The sequence below is a fragment of the Centruroides vittatus genome, unplaced genomic scaffold (assembly GCF_030686945.1).
Source record: "Centruroides vittatus isolate TY-2023 unplaced genomic scaffold, ASM3068694v2 contig_538, whole genome shotgun sequence".
Lineage (NCBI taxonomy): Eukaryota > Metazoa > Arthropoda > Arachnida > Scorpiones > Buthidae > Centruroides > Centruroides vittatus.
Window position 1 is genome coordinate 436,782 of NW_027122316.1, and position 17,693 is coordinate 454,474.

The following is a 17,693-nucleotide window of genomic DNA, read 5'->3' on the forward strand; positions in this document are numbered from 1 at the left end:
TTATAATAAATATATTATATATATATATATAATATATCAATAATTAATATATTATATATATAATTATATATATATTATATATATTAATATTTATAATATTATAATATCTGATATATTATATTATTTAAAATGCACGTATATAAATACAGTTTATTGACAAGACAGTTATATTTTTATTTCACCAGATGGCATAACGTATCTATATCAGCTGATTCAAAAAATTTGTACTGTGTAATTTATAAAAGAATCTTTTCTTTTTGGGTATTTTAATGAGAATGAAGTTACAATTAGCATTAAATTAGATTTAAAAAATTAATGATGGATACTCAAAATTAATTTTAACAATTTTCTGAGTAGAATTTTAAGCCACCCCCACAGACTTCTATGCCATGGATGCGGTAGACACGTGTCCTCCCTGTACACGTGATTACACGACATTACAAGCACGTGAATGCGAAAGCATCCCACGTGTTTGTATATACACGTGTTTGTATCGATACTCAGTGGCTGTATTATTTTTAACACTGTTTATATAACTAAATTGGATACATATATATATGTCGTAAATTACATGGAGATTAATTACAGGTGTGTAGAAAATGCTCGTGCAAGTGTGTAAAAGGTAAGTAATTTATATAATTCTAGATATACTTTTTAATTTATTCCAACTCTTTATAATACAATAAAATGTTCTTATATACAAATATTATTACTAAACCGTATTTTTATTGAACATTCAACAAATTTAATTGTTTCGTATAACACATAACATATGTATAAACTGGAAGATCCGGCTGCCAGTTATAAAATTCCACTTATTTGTAAACAATAATAAGCCTTTCGTTGTCAAGTTTGATTTGCATAAAACATCATTAGGATGTATTAAAAACGTATAATTTATACGTTCATTCCCATATAATTTCTTGGAATGTCACTAATTTGCATAGATTCTAAGGAATGTAAAAAGATAGAAATTCCCTTAATATAAACTACACCTTTTTAAATGTGTAATAAATAAATAAATATCTACAAAAATATAATTTACAACGGACGTGTTCTGTTTACAAAAATAGTATCGTCAAAATACATAACAATTACATTAATTACGTAAAAATAATTAATCGCTTGGGCTTTAATTATTGCTGTATATTTTTTTTAGATTCGTAATAACGTCTGTGTCTATGAAAGACTTATTCGATAATATAATTTTGTTGGTTTATGTTCTTAAAAACCGTCAGTTTTACCATTTTTTCTATAGTCGGCGTTAGCGTGTAATTTACCATCTTTGCTTCGATGAATTGCCATCATGACTGACATTCTTCCAACGTTCTCTTCGGTTTCGTGACCTAATTCTTGTAATTTTCTCAGAATTTCCTGCAAGATTTATTAATTTATAACATATTTTGTAGTAATATTCAAAAAAGACTATTTTGTAATACTTACTTTAGGAAATACTTTTTCGTAAATGATATGATCTGGGAATAACTGATGATGTACTCGAGGCATATCTATTGCTTCCTTGACATCCTGGCCTAACCATAACAATTGCATTGCTATCTAAAATACAAAAATAAATTAAATAACTAAATAAATATATTTAGAAATTGAAATTATATTGTTTTATTATGATGAAATGAAACATCTTGCTCTGTGTATGCCACTGTGATGAAATGAAACAGTTTGCTGTGTATGCCACTGTGATGAAATTAAACAGTTTGCTGTGTTTGTCATTGTGATGAAATTAAACAGTATGCTGTGTTTGCCATTGTGATGAAACAGTTTGCTGTATATGCCACTGTGATGAAATGAAACATCTTGTTGTGTATGCCACTGTGATGAAACAGTTTGCTGTGTATGCCACTGTCATGAAACAGTTTGCTGTGTATGCCACTGTGATGAAAACAGTTTGCTGTGTATGCCACTGTCATGAAAAACAGTTTGCTGTGTATGCCACTGTGATAAAATTAAATATCTTGCTGTGTATGCCACTGTGATGAAATGAAACAGTTTGCTGTGTATGCCACTGTGATGAAACAGTTTGCTGTGTATGCCACTGTCATGAAACAGTTTGCTGTGTATGCCACTGTGATGAAACAGTTTGCTGTGTATGCCACTGTGATGAAATTAAACAGTTTTCTGTGTATGCCAATGTGATGAAATGAAACATCTTGCTGTGTATGCCACTGTGATGAAATTAAACAGTTTGCTGTGTATGCCACTGTGATGAAATGAAACATCTTGCTGTGTATGCCACTGTGATGAAACAGTTTGCTGTGTATGCCACTGTGATGAAACAGTTTGCTGTGTATGCCACTGTGATAAAATTAAATATCTTGCTGTGTATGCCACTGTGATGAAATGAAACAGTATGCTGTGTTTGCCATTGTGATGAAATGAAACAGTATGCTGTGTTTGCCATTGTGATGAAATTAAACAGTTTGCTGTGTATGCCAATGTGATGAAATGAGTAGAAAAAGAAAAATTAAGATGTATTGCTTCGTAATGACTAAAGTCCTCCCTCTTGACGGTCCTGCTGGTTTGAATTTAGATGTATGTATTTACTGATACATATTGTTTATTGACAAATACAACATTTGCTCAAATTTATTTAAATTTCTGAATTACTTACTACATAAAAAGTTAAACTTATTATTTTCTTATTTTACAGTGACGACATAAAACAATTAAGAGTAAACTGCATGATATATAACTTACAAAGTACACATTTAGAATCGCGATTGTAATTAATATCATTTAAAACTTGAATTTACATCAAACTAAAGAATGCGCTGGTTTAAACAAAATTCTACGGTATCTTTTATAGAAGACATTAAGGAAATTTGAAGCTTCTAACCTAAACTAAATTCGGGGAAAAATTGTGCGAACAAGCAATCACAAAGTTGAGAAATTGTTTCAGAGAATTGCTGAATAAGCAGATTTATTTTATTATTATTATTATTAAAATATATCTATTCGAATTTCTACTTACTAAAGCTATGCCACTAGTGATTCGTGATCCTCCATTTCCTCCTATAACCAGCCACGTCTCTCCTTTGTCGTCTAGGATAATAGTCGGACTCATAGACGACATTGGCCTTCTTCCTGGCTTAATTCGATTCCTCTCACTGGGTGGAATTCCAAAATAATTTGTGATATTCGGAAGAGAAAAATCATCCATTTGATTGTTCAACACGATGCCAGTTGAAGAAGATATAAATTTCGCACCAAAACTAAAGATTAAGAAAAATAATTGTGTTTTAAATTTCATTTCTTAATTTATTCTTAAGGGAAAGAACAGGAGGAAGATGACAGAAGAAGCGATTTTGATAGAAAACACGAGAGAAACGTGAATACTTCATAGATAGTTTGACAGTAAGAAACAAGAGAATGGATGTAAAGGAGACAGTATGCTCAGTTATAAAGGCAACAATATGCTTAGCATACTTAATATAACGAAAGCATTATGATAAACAGGTATGTGAGATGCTACTTCCATTTGTTTTTTGGAAACCCCAAAATTAGGAAAACGTTTAGCCACGTATTAACTTTTAAGATATTCAAAATCTGAAACTCACTATAAATTAATGGAGCTGGTTACCGATACAGCATCTCCACTCGGTGATATAACTGATAAATGTCCCGTTCCTCCATCTTCTTTCACGTATTGTTTGAATCCGTAATATTCCGGATCGTGAATAGTTTTAGTATCGTAGATTTTTGCGCGAGTTTGATCGGCGTAACTTTTACTTTGTAAATTTTTAACAGTCTAAAATAAGAAGAATTAATATCAAAATGATTGCCGATTCAATAAGCATAAAAAGAGGCAAAGTATTGAGAAGGATACCTGTTTGACGGAATGGTCATCGCTCTGTTCTAGATTCATTCTTTGAGCGTATGCAAATTTAAACGTTTCTAATGCTCGATGAAACGTTAAAGAAATTTGATCCAAGTTTTTCCAGTTGGCTTCTTTCGTTAAATTGTAACCATCCAAAACATTAAGCATGTAAGATAATAAACATCCACTTCCTGGGGGTGGAGCGCTGTAGACTGTAAAACCATTATTTAATGAAATTTTAGTGGGTTTCCTCCAAACTGGCGTATACTTTAGCATATCGTTCTCGGTTATAATTCCTCCTGAAAATAGAAAATTTGCTAATTATAAAGTCTCCATTTGTGTAAATACATTGTCCTTGGATAAATACTGCATACGGAAAAGTCCATGCTGTATGTAAAATACTTGATAATTTACCGTAATTTGCGATGTCTTGCAGAAATTTTCTTTGTGTCTCTCCACGTCCGTAAAGAATATCAGAATTAGAATTTGCTATCTTTTCCAAAGTGTCTGCTAGATCTAATCTTGTCATTATTTCCCCTTCTTTGTACAGGTCTCCTGTTTCGTTATTAAAATAAACATTCCTGTAAAATTAAATAACAGTTTCAATATACTGAATAGGTCTATCATCGTGTATCAGCTGTGTACATGGAGGTTATTTTTATAAGTACTTTCACGGTTTTATGGTTTTGTGATGTATTATTTTACGCACTACCTACCTCAAAGTCGTTTCATTTAATACAATATCGCGAGTTTCTTCTAACGCCATTGCCAAATGCCGAGTGACTTCAAACCCTTTTCTACACAATTCAATGGTTGGTGTAAATAATTCTTTCCACGTCAAATTTCCTTTATATCTGTTATATGCTGCTTCGTAACCCGACAGTTCTCCTGGTACAGCAACTGCTAATCCATCTGTAGTTAAATATATTTTAAAAAATCAATATAATTCTCTCATTTTTGTGGTATAAAATCATTTAAATCTTAAATAATTAATTGTTTTTTTACGTTGTAAACAATACAATTTGACCCCGAAAAAAGTCGACTCGAAGACCAAAGCCAACATTGGTGAGTCACGAAATGAGTCAGATGTTAAAAGGATTTTTACTTAAATTCAATAAATATAAGCGAAACGTTTTGGTTTATTTAAAGCACAACGATTCCAATCTCGAATTTGGAGTGGATTATTTAAAAACTCGACACATCATCATCAAAAAATCCTCGCTCCATCGTCGATACGGCTCAAAAGAAATCGAATTATTGCTAATATAAATACATTTAATCGTATAATTATAAAGTTTAACATCGTTACATCGAATTTACCCATCTGAGAACGTGTCGGATCTCCATTAAACATGTTTTCTGATGCAGCTTCTGGTGCTATTTCTCTAGCATCTAACACACTCACAACGTCTTCCTTCCTACAGTCGACGTAAAATAATACAGTTAAACGAAATAAAAAGAACAGTATAAGAGTTATATTCACTTACTTATCGTAAATAGTCATGATAAATCCACCTCCTAATCCCATACTGTGGCTATTTACGGCACCCATACACACTAAAGTAGCGATGGCTGTTTCGACTGCATTCCCATTTTTCTTTAGAATATCTCTAAAAATAATTATTTAAATAATTATTTACTAACAAATCTTTTTATATACGAATATTTTACTTGTATACGGACTTACTTCCCTATTGCTGCACATGGTTTCGTGTCTGTACTTATAGCTGCACGCTCGTAAATACCTAACTCGGAATTAGAAGGTTTGTAGAGCTGATCGAAGCTTCCCTCATCACTGTCTTTCGATGGTTTCGAATTCCATGTCAGCACAAAATAACTTATAAATCCGGACAGTAGTAATAATACGATAAATGCTAACACTCCGAAACAGATTTTACCACGTTTAGAGAGATTAAGTCTGAAAATAAAAGTCATTTAAATGTTTTTCTCGCTTCGTAAGTCATAAAGTATTGTGACACTCGATTCATTTAGCCTTCACCTTTCTTCCTTCTTTTCATTGTTTGATATAAACAATTTAAACATAAATTATATATTATAATCTGTAATTATCTGCGTGCATTTCTGTAAGTTTAGTATGTCTCTCTGTACAGGATTAACGTTCACCTTTGATACACACCTTTATATTAAGCATTGTGGGGATAATACAAGATAGCCCATACTTTGAACAAATACCAACAAAGAAAAGGGCCCTCGTCGTCAATATATAATTGAATATTATTAATTAAAGACTGCGTTAAAGAAAATTAATCATTTCAACAGCTAAATTACATAAAAATACACCGATCAACATTAAAAATACGTAATACGATAGAGAACTTGGTGCCAGGCACGTGGCTTTATGATTAATTACTATAATTCGTAACATTCTGACTGCCAAAAACGAAATTTTCGTGTAACATCATTAATCAAAGTAAATAGAAAATGTAATTTAATTAATTATATATATATTTTTTTAAAACCAGACGTTCAAAGTTTACAGGAAATACCATATAACCTGACCTTTAACCGGTCACTTATAGGTCACCAACAGGTCACCAACAGGTATCCAGTTAACGGTTATAGGATCAAAGTGCTATCTAAATGACTGTTTTTAATACGATTAAATTATCTTTGATAAAATTACATCATCGGTACAGAGTGGTCCAGTATTGTTTCTGTATTCCTGGTACACCAAAGTTTAATACAGCGTTTTTCTGAGACGGCAGGTTAGTATCGAAAGAATCAAGGTATAATTTACCTTATAGTTCCTGTAGAAGGTATTGAGCTGAGGCGTTATAAATAAATACGGGTCAACTGTTCGTAAACCTTATCGAAAAAGAGCAGGACTTCTTTTTTACATGGTAAAGGATAAATTTAGAATCGATTTTAACGTAATTTGGGGGAATTTCGGGGAGATAATTTTCCCCACACTTCCCCCATCTGTCCTAGAATTTATTCCAGATCGTAAGAACTAAATTCTGTATTAATTTTTACAATATTTAACTTGATTTTTCTGTAAAAAAAACTCCCCAAATTTCTACTTCATCCTTCTAGAATTATTCTAGAGAAATTATATTTACGAATATTTTTTAAATTACAACAATTATGTCTCGATATGTTTTATCAATAACGATAAAATATCACTTAAAAAAAACAATATTAACTTCGACACAGGAACTAACGGTAGATAGCTGTTACCTAGATTATTATTTATTTTACATTTTTTGTAACTCTTATCACCTGTTAAAGACAAGAAAAATATGGTGACTATTATAGCTCGGAAGTAAAAATAAATAGCACGAACAGACACACGGACACACACTTGCTGTACCGTTGCCAACAACCACTCATCGTTAATTTTGATCAGAATTTAAGCTCCTTACTTTACAAAATAGCCATTCTGTGCGAGCGAAATGTTTTAAATTGCTATTTTAATATTTTCTCGTCCTATTTCTTTCCTTTTTTAAAATAATAATAATAATAATAATTAAAAATAGAATTCTATCCTAGTTTGTGTCTTAAATTATACACCTTCCTCTCCATAGTTAAACCAGTATTTCGCGTAAAGGGTGGTTCGAACGTCTGTTAACCGGACGAGAACCGTAAATTAAGTTTTCTTACAAGCGGTTCTGTATTAAAAATAAACAGATGGGATGAGAATTTTGCAAAATGCTTACCCTATGGGCTCCTTAACCGCTATTAAAAGCTTTTTCTTCCACCTTAAACAAGCCATAACCTTAACATACTTCAACCTTATACAAGGATTGATTCCGTTCTTTTAAAAAGCTAACTCTCTCGATCTCAGCGCCTCCATCCTTCCCTTCCTACCTCGACGTCACCGGTAGCTGTGACGTCACAGAGGAACGGATAATGGCCTATGGAAACAAAGGTGATTCACACGGGGGGCGAATCGCCCGCGTTGTCGTCGTTAAGGTAAAAACTCTACGTTACGCTCACCCCACCTTTTCTATTTATTTATTATTAATTTTTTTAATACTTTTTTCTGTTGTTGTTCCCTTGCCAAGTCTGAAAACGTGAGTCATTCGTAACAATTACTTAAACAGATCAAATCACTATTAACTAAATTTAGTCAAGTGTGCATTGAGTGCTTAAAGAGTTGATGCGGTATTATTGAATGTGGGTGGAAGATTTATAATGCCATATTTAGTTATAACCATTTAGGATTTATTTCGTTATATTACGTTAGAAAATAACGTTATTTTCAGACATATAAGATAGGATTACACGCGTTTAATTAACAACCAGTAGGTCGCGACCCCCCTTTAAGGTATTCCCACGCCTTACAGATTGCGAAAGGTTGGGAAATACCCACCTAAACTTAAGAATTATAATAAAATTCTTTGTTTAAGCTTCAGCGTGAAAGAATTTTATCTTATCAAGGGAAGAGGGGAACGTAATACGTAAAAATTGTCGAGATAAATGATAAATTTTAAAACATTCCTCCCTCATTTTGTTATTCAAATATCAATTTTATTCCATGTTTTTCAAGTATAATAGGAAAAAATTCGATTTACAACTGTTATAACCCTCCTTCTACAATTGTAAAATCAAAAAAACACCCTTTTTTCTACAAAAATTTGACGAGAGAAGTCAACAGAAACGGAATTGTCGTAAGCACTTCAAGTGATGCTGCGATATTAGGAAGTGTGAATGAAAGATAACGAGGAAATGGATAAATTAGAAAACAAATCATCATTAGAATTGATTGTAAGAATATGATAAACGATAAACTTAAATATTAAATTCATTTTTTTTAGATGAGTAATAATTATTGTTTACTATACCTTTTTAGTATTATTAACTGATGTATTTTTAATACTACGTTTTGATAATTAAATTTTAATTTTCAGTTCTCTTATCATCCCTCCATCTGGGAGGATGGAGAGCTAAGAATGGTTACTTCATTCCCTCCCGAAATTTTTCAGAATTTGAAGGGGTAGGACAGAATTTAACTGTATTTTCTCTATATTCTTTCTCACAATTGAATAAGATTCACCTCAGAATTAACTTATAATTGTTAAGAGAGGGTTAATAAATGTGTCTTATACGATAACACGGAGCCATGTATTAATGGCATCGTCTCTCGTATATTTTGCACCCCCCCTTGCTACTTACTGCATTATTATAATTTTACAATGAATTACTCCTTAAAGTTAAAGAAAGGTTAGAATATAGAACGGAAATTGTTCAGTACATTTTATCTAGTGTTTTCTATTTTCCTTCCATATACGAGAGAAAGGAATATATGAAATTTGGAACAGGAAGTGGTGAGAGTCCTACTTACGTCTTCTGTGAATGGGATTCTCGTCTCCTCCTGTTATCGACGATACGGTCTGACCCTGTTTATTTATCAATAACCCACCCTTATACTAGACTACACGGTGTTACATCACTAACTAGGATGAATTTTTTCTTAAACTACATGAAATTAGAAACTAATCCCTAATGTGATGATAAACTATATTAATTCCTAGGTATTTTTAAAGATTAGAACTAAGCTCCTCATTATTGTGTTTTGAAAATTATTTATAAAAAGGTCACAGAAAAGAGGACGAAGATAATTTCTCGTCAGATGTTTCAGGCTTGCACACCAATTTGGAATCATTTTTATACTTGTCGTGATCAAAAAATAACGAAAAAGTGATGTCTGGTCGGTGTGAAAGCGTGCAATGTTCCAATTAAGCCAATAAACTCGGCTTCAAAATTGTCACTAATAAACAGAAAGTTCACGGAAGTAGTACGAGAGGATAGAAAAAGAATTAAAGTAAAATCGCATTAAAAAATGAGGAAAATTACATGAAATATCCCGAAAAATCGTGGGTTCACACGCACGATTTTATGTGGAGTTTTCCGCATTTTCTTCACCTTATAAACACCTAAATAGGGGCTAGTTCCTCCCGGGAGGTAGCCGTATACAAATACACCAAACTTAAAACCTTCGTAAACTTTAGAACGGATTGAAATTGAAGATTCCCGTTTTAATTTTCATTTCAAGTACTAAGTATTATATCAGTTAAGAACAGAGAATCTTCTATTACCTCTTTGTATCTCTTAATTAAGGATCTTTATACCCTAATCAACGAATCGATTTCAGTTTTGTGTGTATCTAAGTGTTTACCATCTCTTCAAGGAGGTGGTAAACACTTAGATACCTTGACCTCTGTTTTCTTCATAAATAACCCTTTCAATTTATAATTATTACGAAGTGATACACTTATGTTTATAAGGAATTTTCTATTGACTGACACACTCAAACATTAGGGTGTTACAATATAATGCATTTACAATAGAAAATTTACATCGGTCGTAAAGTATTAAAATCTGTTATGATATTCAATTTTAAAACCTTTTTGGTTGTTAATTATTGTAAACACAATGTACACAATATAGAAAAGTACATCGTAAATGAGTAAAATCTTCATTAAATCCGAGTCGAGAAACGATACGTGATCCCCTTTATCTCCTCACTCCCTCGACCTTTAACTACCAAAATTTAGTATCGTCGATCCCTCTAATACACAAACTTCCCTGCAAAATTCTAGACATTTTCGGCAAAAGGCACACGAGTTATTAAGCTTTAAAATGGGTGAAGAAAATCGTGTCCCCTCACGCACATTATAGAGAAAACCTCCAAACTTTTTTGTATTTCTTTAGGTGTTTTGTATATCTATCGAATTATTTATTTTATATTTTACAACGTCTCCTTTAATCTTGACAATACGCTATATTTTGTTTCTTTTTACGATTGTGTACCAAATGTAATTGCTTTTAAACTTACCAACCCAATAAGTTGAGTGTAAATATCATTTGTTACAAGAGCCATTTGCTAAAACACTTTGCAAAAAAGAATTTAATGGACGTAGAAAAATAAGATGTGGCAATTATTCTCTTCAAACATATTTCGAATCGAATCGATGTGGACAAGAAATACATAGAAGTGCTCTACAAATAAGAGTTAATTCCCTACAATGTTTGTGGTAAGATATTCTAGAATAAACAATCAGACCAATGAAAGAAACCAATTCTTTCCCCGAATAGATTTTCTTAAAAGAAGCAAAAATCTTTGTATTGAATAAATATGTTAAATTTATAACCGTCTTTCAGGTGTAATTGTTGTAAACACAGGAAGAAGTGGTTTCGAGTTTTAAAAATACGTAGTACTTAATATAATTGTTATTGAAATATTCCTATATTTAACAGTATTCTTTTTTAATTAAGTATTCCCCTGTACAACTCTACCATCCGAATTTGAATATTGATTAATATCAAGTGATACTACTGAACACATGGTACAGTACGTATCTATCAAATCGTGAGTCTTTCAGAATAACCTTAATGTAAATTGTTTCTTCTTACCGTCTATCCACATCTTTACACCATTTTCCTATTTTCTCAGGCTCTATCTCCTTACCAATTGTTTGATATTGTTTCCTAGCATTGCAAAAACAATACACTAGAATAGTCTGTCTGTCCTTCTTTAGTCTCGAGAACAGAGTTAGATAGATGAAAGATAAAATAATATATGGAAAGATAAGGGGTAGGAGGCTCCGATTAACTATATATGAACTTCCGTTTTAGATTGTAAGTTACGTAATTTGAAATGATACCTTCTCGCTTTCCACTCTTGTCAATCATCCTCTCCTATCTCGTCGTCCCTCTTCCACATGCTAAACTACGTGAATATTATAAAATACAATTGTTATTTTATCAAAAGTACGAGGCTGGAATATTAGATAAACAACTCTACTTCACCCCTGTCAAATGCCATTGAATTACTAATAATAAATAAACCGATAAATCATTTTTAATTACCCTTTCACCATTTAACATCTTGCATCAGAGAATAAAGAGTTGATAATTTGCAACTAATTATACCACGGTAATATTTCATAATCAATTCGGAGCTAGTAATAATTTTAATTTTCCCAAAAGGCCATTTACGCAGCTAGTTTCCAATCTCTGGACACACACACACACACACCGCTGGAGCAATTACTCGTGTAAGTTGACACCAAACCGAAATTCCCCTGTTGAGAAACGGGGGGGAGTAGTTTTTGAAAAATCAAATTATTTTATGCCTCGTATCGATCGGGAATTATATATTTTCATCGTTCGTCTTTGTTACAACACACAGGAGTTAACCACTTCCCACGAGACATGTTTAGTTGGGCAACATTATACGAGTCATCCATAATCTCCTTTCATTCTCGAAGACTTTTGAAGGAATATTTTGCCTTTTCTTATAGGATCGTTTATTTTCCTTGTTTTTAGTTGTTTAATATTTATTAAAGTGGCTTATATTCTGTAAAAATGTATACAAACAATACAGAAGTTTCCATGTATAAATTGTGCCCTATTGCTTGGGTTTTTGAGGAGGAGTGAGATTGATGACGTGGATTAGAGGAGGGCGATGAAAAATTGACCAGAGTGTTTACAATAATGACACTACAAAATACAAAAAATTGCTGTAAGTTAAGAGGCTTTAGGGGTGGTGTTAGAAGTGGGGTTCCTCACTATATTTTTTTTTATGTGTTAAAGAATATTCATACTAAATTTTGTGCAGATACATTTAATGCATAAAACTCTATACCTAGTGTACATACATACATGCATAAATATATATTTTGACTTTAATACATATAAATGTCTATTCACGTATCACACTAGTATCTGTCTGTATATAGAAGCGGTCAGTGCCATAAATAGGCAGGTGCAACAGGTGCATCCGCACAGGCCCACTTGGAAGGGGGGCCCAAAATAAATGTATTTTGTTTTATTATTTTCCAAAATCTAAATTAATTAAGGGACCTAACTGAAAATTAATGCACAGGGTACAGGAATGGCTAAGTACGGCAGTGGAAGTGGTTTCTAACCTTTTCACTGAAAGAATATTCTTCTATGCCCATTCACTAATATTATTATTTAAATATAATAATACATTTTGAATATGAGAAATATTTATAATTTTATATTATTTACATTAAAAGTGAATAAAACTGCATGTTAAGCATTCAATTAAAACGTTAACAAACACCAATAACAATCATTTTTCAACCAAAAAATAAGTAAATAATAGAAATAAAAGTATTTGAATTACATTATTATTTTATAAATAATGTAATACTTTCCTTTTAAAATTGCGTAAAAAAAATAATCTAACCTGTAGACGTTTTACGACAGCAACTTAAGTAAAATATAAATCATTAATTATATAAAAAACCTTCTAACAATTCCTATGACAATTTCTCTTTTAAATTCTAATATACAAGAGATTATACACGTAAATATACGAGAAAAACTTTGCTTACTTTTCATCCTGATAAACCTGCATGTTAATAAATAAGGTTTACTACACTACAGTTCTGTATTAATGAATACACAGCATCAATAACAAGTCGATTTTATATTGCTGCTACTGCTGCTGTACCACGCCTACACGCCTACTACTTTAATTTCTTAATAGGAATTCTTACAAAAAAAGAAAAAAAAATGTATTATTAAATCTTTACACGTTTCATAATTATAATATTCCAAGGAAACAGAAGTATAATTTAAATTAATTACTTTTATTACACTAAATAATACGCCAGTTTTATTTGTTTGAGGGTTGTAAACTAACGTATTTGAAAATGTGTTTAATCATGGTGTAATGGTAATTTATCTAAATACGCGATGTAAAAATCCAGCAACGAGTTGCTTAACTTTCCCGGCAACATTTAGAAATTTGTGTGTGGCGCCATCTGTTGTGCTAGTTTTTATATTTTTAGTTATTACAGAATGGCAAAAAGCTTAATTTGCGGGTACTTATAGATAACAGAGTCCGGAAAGTAAAAATTTGAGGGACTGATATACTTTTTATGTATATTTTAGTGGTAAACCAATAAACCACAAATAAAAACGACTGGTGGTTTATGTTTACGTGTATTGTAACCATTACCAGTGGGTGTGACGTAAAAAAGTCAATATACCGTTCTGTCCGGGTGTGCCTTTCCTCGTTTTCAAATACTTCATTTTATCAAATTATCTTGTTTAAAACCTGTTTTTTTAAGTATAATCGTAGTTGTTTTTACTAAGAAAAGTGAAAACTGGTTCATCAGTTCTGGCACCATTTGTATGTTACATCGTTTAACAAAGGATTTGAATGGAGGCATTCTTCGACTTAATTTTTAAAAATCTATATACGAACCCTATTATTTTTCGAATATTTATTGAATAATTATTCTATTCACGTCCCTCATTAAGTAATAATCCTTCGAATCTTTCAAGTAATTACTGTTTTCGAGTCCTTTATTAAGTAATGATTATTCATGAAACAATAGAAACCCTTCGAATCCTTTGCTACGTAATGCTTATTCTTAATGAATTATTCATAACTTTAATTAAGTAGCATCCCAATTATTGATTTTACAATCATTTTCCAATCTTGTAAACACCTTTAAGATAAATCGAATTATAAATGACATCATATCCTCATCCGGTCACCCCCATTTCTCACGCATTAATCACTGTTCTAGAATAGAAAGGATGCTATTTTTAGATGCAGGATTTTCTACTGTGTCCTATACGAGTTGTTTATAAACTGGAATAATAATATTTTGAAAATTATATAGTAAAAAAAAAAGATTTTAATTAATATCTTGACTTTGACCTGAATCATTTATTAAAGTAGAGCAACCACAATTGGGTGTTGATGCTTTGGTTTAAACGTTGTATGTACGCTACAGAGTTGTCTACACCCCTGAAAAGTATGGAATACTTTGTAATTGCTGCAGAAAATTGATCCTTAAATAACCTTGTCTGCTAGCCTCCTTCTTACTGTAATGTCTTATACATTAACACCTGTCCTCCCCATTTTTAGTATTCCAGAGTCAATTATAAACACCCAACCTAATTATTAGTGGTTTAATTTTAACAAATTAATTCTACTTTTATCTCCAGGTTCTTAACTAACATTTACACTACAAAACAGATTGGTATTATTGCAGAAATTTTTATTAAGCCCCGTTTACAGTTAGTTAAATGCAATTAAAAACTATTTATTCGATATTAAATATTCATTTACGTCAGTAGAAGCATTAAAAATATTATTTTAGTACTTACAGCTGCAACCATAAAAGGCTGATATTAAAAAATAATTATTATTATTGTTCTCGTAATCGTTTGACTCACTTCACTTTTTAATGAGTTTTCGATGTAAAAATGTTACATATTTAAGAAAAAAATAAAGTTTTTATTTATATATTTATAATATATATTAATTCCCGGCTCAATTGTGTAACCTGTAACAAAGGGAAAGTATTGAAAAGGCACAAATTCGTTCACCCTCTTTAAAGCTTAATAACTCCTGTGTCTTTTGTCGAAAATTTCTGAAATTTTATCGGGAGGTTCACGCATTAGGTGTGTCGACCCTGTTAAATTTTGGAGGTTAAAGGTCGAGGGGGTAGAGAGATAGAGACGGTGACGTGTCGCATTTCGAGTGAATTCGAACTTTACAATTTTCTATATAAAATGAGTCTTTGCCTCCATTATATAATAATTAATAGTATAAAAAATTGTGAAATAAATGGCACCATATACAATTTTAACCTTGTTACCGGGAAAGTTATGCAACTCGTTGTAGGATTTTTAAAAATATATTTTCTAGTAGCACGGTGTTCGTAATGGTATCCTGATTACATCAAGTTATATCTGATATGAGTGTATATTTATATATTTTTAAAGAATTAAATAATACATCTGACAAAATTTCTTAGAAATTTTTCAAGGTAAAATCTTTATAACTTCTTGTTTAGAACGAGTATTGACGAACAGGAAATTTAACATTAAAAATATATTTCATCGAATATATTTCTAATGCTGTATTAACAGTTTAAATTAATTATAATTAAAACAGAGAAGTAAATTAACGTGAAGCCTCTGGGGATGCAACACACAAATCACCCCATAACACAGGTTATAAGTGTTTAATATAAATGACACTTCAAAACATGCCTTGTAGCAGGACAGGTAATATAAAACCAGTGTCATTGGCCCTTATATGTAAAAAAAAAAAATAATTCATAATCACTTCTAAATAAATATAAATGTATTCGTAGTGTTTAACCGTGCATTGTTGAGCAATTCAATTAGTTACAAAGTTGGTGGATTAACTGATTTGGGGGCCACCCCTTTTATTTCTAACGATAAATTAAGTAGGTGGTTTTTGGAAGACACATAAAACGCTACCGACGGGTGTTTTGAGTACAGTAGTATATATTTAAATACGTTATATATATAATAAAATGTTTACCTCCATTTAAAAAATTCTATAAAATTCTCTTCGATTCGCTCGTCTTCGTTTTTATTTGATTTGTTGGTTTTAATTTCGTTGTTCGTAACATCGTAACTCGTTACACGGCTTCGTTGTTTTTCGACCATGTCTAATATAATACAATCTTCACTTTGCAGACAAGCAATGTCACATACCTGTTCGCTCTCATTGGTTGTTTACATAAGTCTAAAGTTCATTCGCTCGATTGAAAAAGAAAAAAAAATTCTACTTTGTCATCATTACTCTAAATACCAATACCTAACCTCTGTATCTGTGTATTTACTTTAATTATTTAATTATTATATTATAATAAAGGATGGCTCAACAGTCAGTTAACCATTTCTTGTATGTGTTTTCCCCTCTTAAATTGTGTTATATTTTACCAAATTGACCCAGAAGTGGTTATATATAAAGTAACTCCCTCGTTTGTTTTGTTTTCTTGTGTGCACATTATAACCAGGGGGGTCAATGTGTGATTATATATTAATACTAGAACTGCATATGTAATTTACAATTTTAGTATTAATAATCACAGGTGGTCCCTGTTTATAGGGATAGTTACTGTATTTTACAGTACACAATATACACGTCTGTACTACGCGTGGGGTGATTATTACAGTTGAATAAAGTACAGTAGATAAGATATTAAAATGACAAATATTCAACTTGAGTCCTTTATTGTCAAAGTTATTAACTGTTAAAATGTTTTATGTTACATAAAATATGAATCATTATTAATCAGAAAATGGGTTATGAGGTATGCCGCAAAATATGTGCAAATTTCCTATTATTCATTTCTAATTAAGGGGAAGAGAAACTTAATCTATTTTATTAAGGTCACATAACTAAATCTAGCTCAATTATAACACACATCAATTGTATTTTGCTAATTGTTTCGTCAGTTATTCGTTAAGAACTGTCTCGTGTCTTCTGTGCTTCTAAACACACGGTTATTAACTACGTAACAAGCACAGACATATAATAATTTCTAATAGAAATCACCCGTGTTTTATAAGGAAAATTATATTAATAAATGTATTATTATATAATATGAAAAGGCTGGCATTCGTTAACTACTCAACCCCTCCACCTTTAACCACTAAAATTTAACAATCAATGCCCCATATATAGAAATATCCTTGCCAAGTTTCTAAATTTTCGGTTCGTCTAGGCCTGTGTACAGTATAACGTGTGTAATGTTACTTTATAATGCAAAATGGACGACAAGAATTTTATAAGAGGGGTCCAAGAATTTCTGGGGGGGATCCGCGAGTGTCAAAATTTGACTTGTCACCATACGTTTCCTGTGTTGTTTCCTATAATAATCCCTGTGTAAAGTATTAAAATTTTAAATTACTTTTCTAGAAAAGGACTTAAGTAGTGAAGTTAATTAATATTCTAAAGTATATTAAAAATTATTTTAATAAATTAATTTAAAATTGGAAGTGACTAATAAGCTTACATTCATTTGTATTGTTAGATGCTGTCATTTTGTTACTTTTATTTAATAATTTAATAAAATAAAAT

The 17,693-nt window shown here is 31.3% G+C and overlaps 2 protein-coding genes across 5 annotated transcripts in view; one reads left to right on the forward strand and one right to left on the reverse strand.

Annotated features, from left to right (window-relative positions):
- LOC136978464 (TBCC domain-containing protein 1-like) overlaps nucleotides 1–17,693 on the forward strand; it is a 94,984-nt gene that overhangs the window by 2,258 nt on the left and 75,033 nt on the right. The gene's annotated exons all lie outside the window — the stretch shown is intronic.
- LOC136978460 (scoloptoxin SSD14-like) lies at nucleotides 640–16,295 on the reverse strand. 4 transcript variants are annotated; one of them, XM_067274166.1, is made up of 11 exons: nucleotides 16,146–16,295; nucleotides 5,523–5,753; nucleotides 5,323–5,445; nucleotides 5,156–5,253; nucleotides 4,552–4,747; nucleotides 4,250–4,416; nucleotides 3,845–4,134; nucleotides 3,576–3,766; nucleotides 2,990–3,230; nucleotides 1,444–1,557; nucleotides 640–1,374 (listed from the first exon to the last, which is right to left on the reverse strand). In XM_067274166.1, exons 1-11 carry the CDS (start codon nucleotides 16,271–16,273, stop codon nucleotides 1,225–1,227), a joined length of 1,929 nt encoding a protein of 642 aa, XP_067130267.1. In that variant the 5' UTR covers nucleotides 16,274–16,295; the 3' UTR covers nucleotides 640–1,224. The 4 variants fall into 4 exon arrangements, with proteins under 4 accessions (XP_067130267.1, XP_067130268.1, XP_067130271.1 ...); XM_067274167.1 differs by having other exon boundaries at nucleotides 1,444–1,553; nucleotides 2,986–3,230; XM_067274170.1 differs by lacking the exon at nucleotides 16,146–16,295 and adding an exon at nucleotides 13,165–13,285.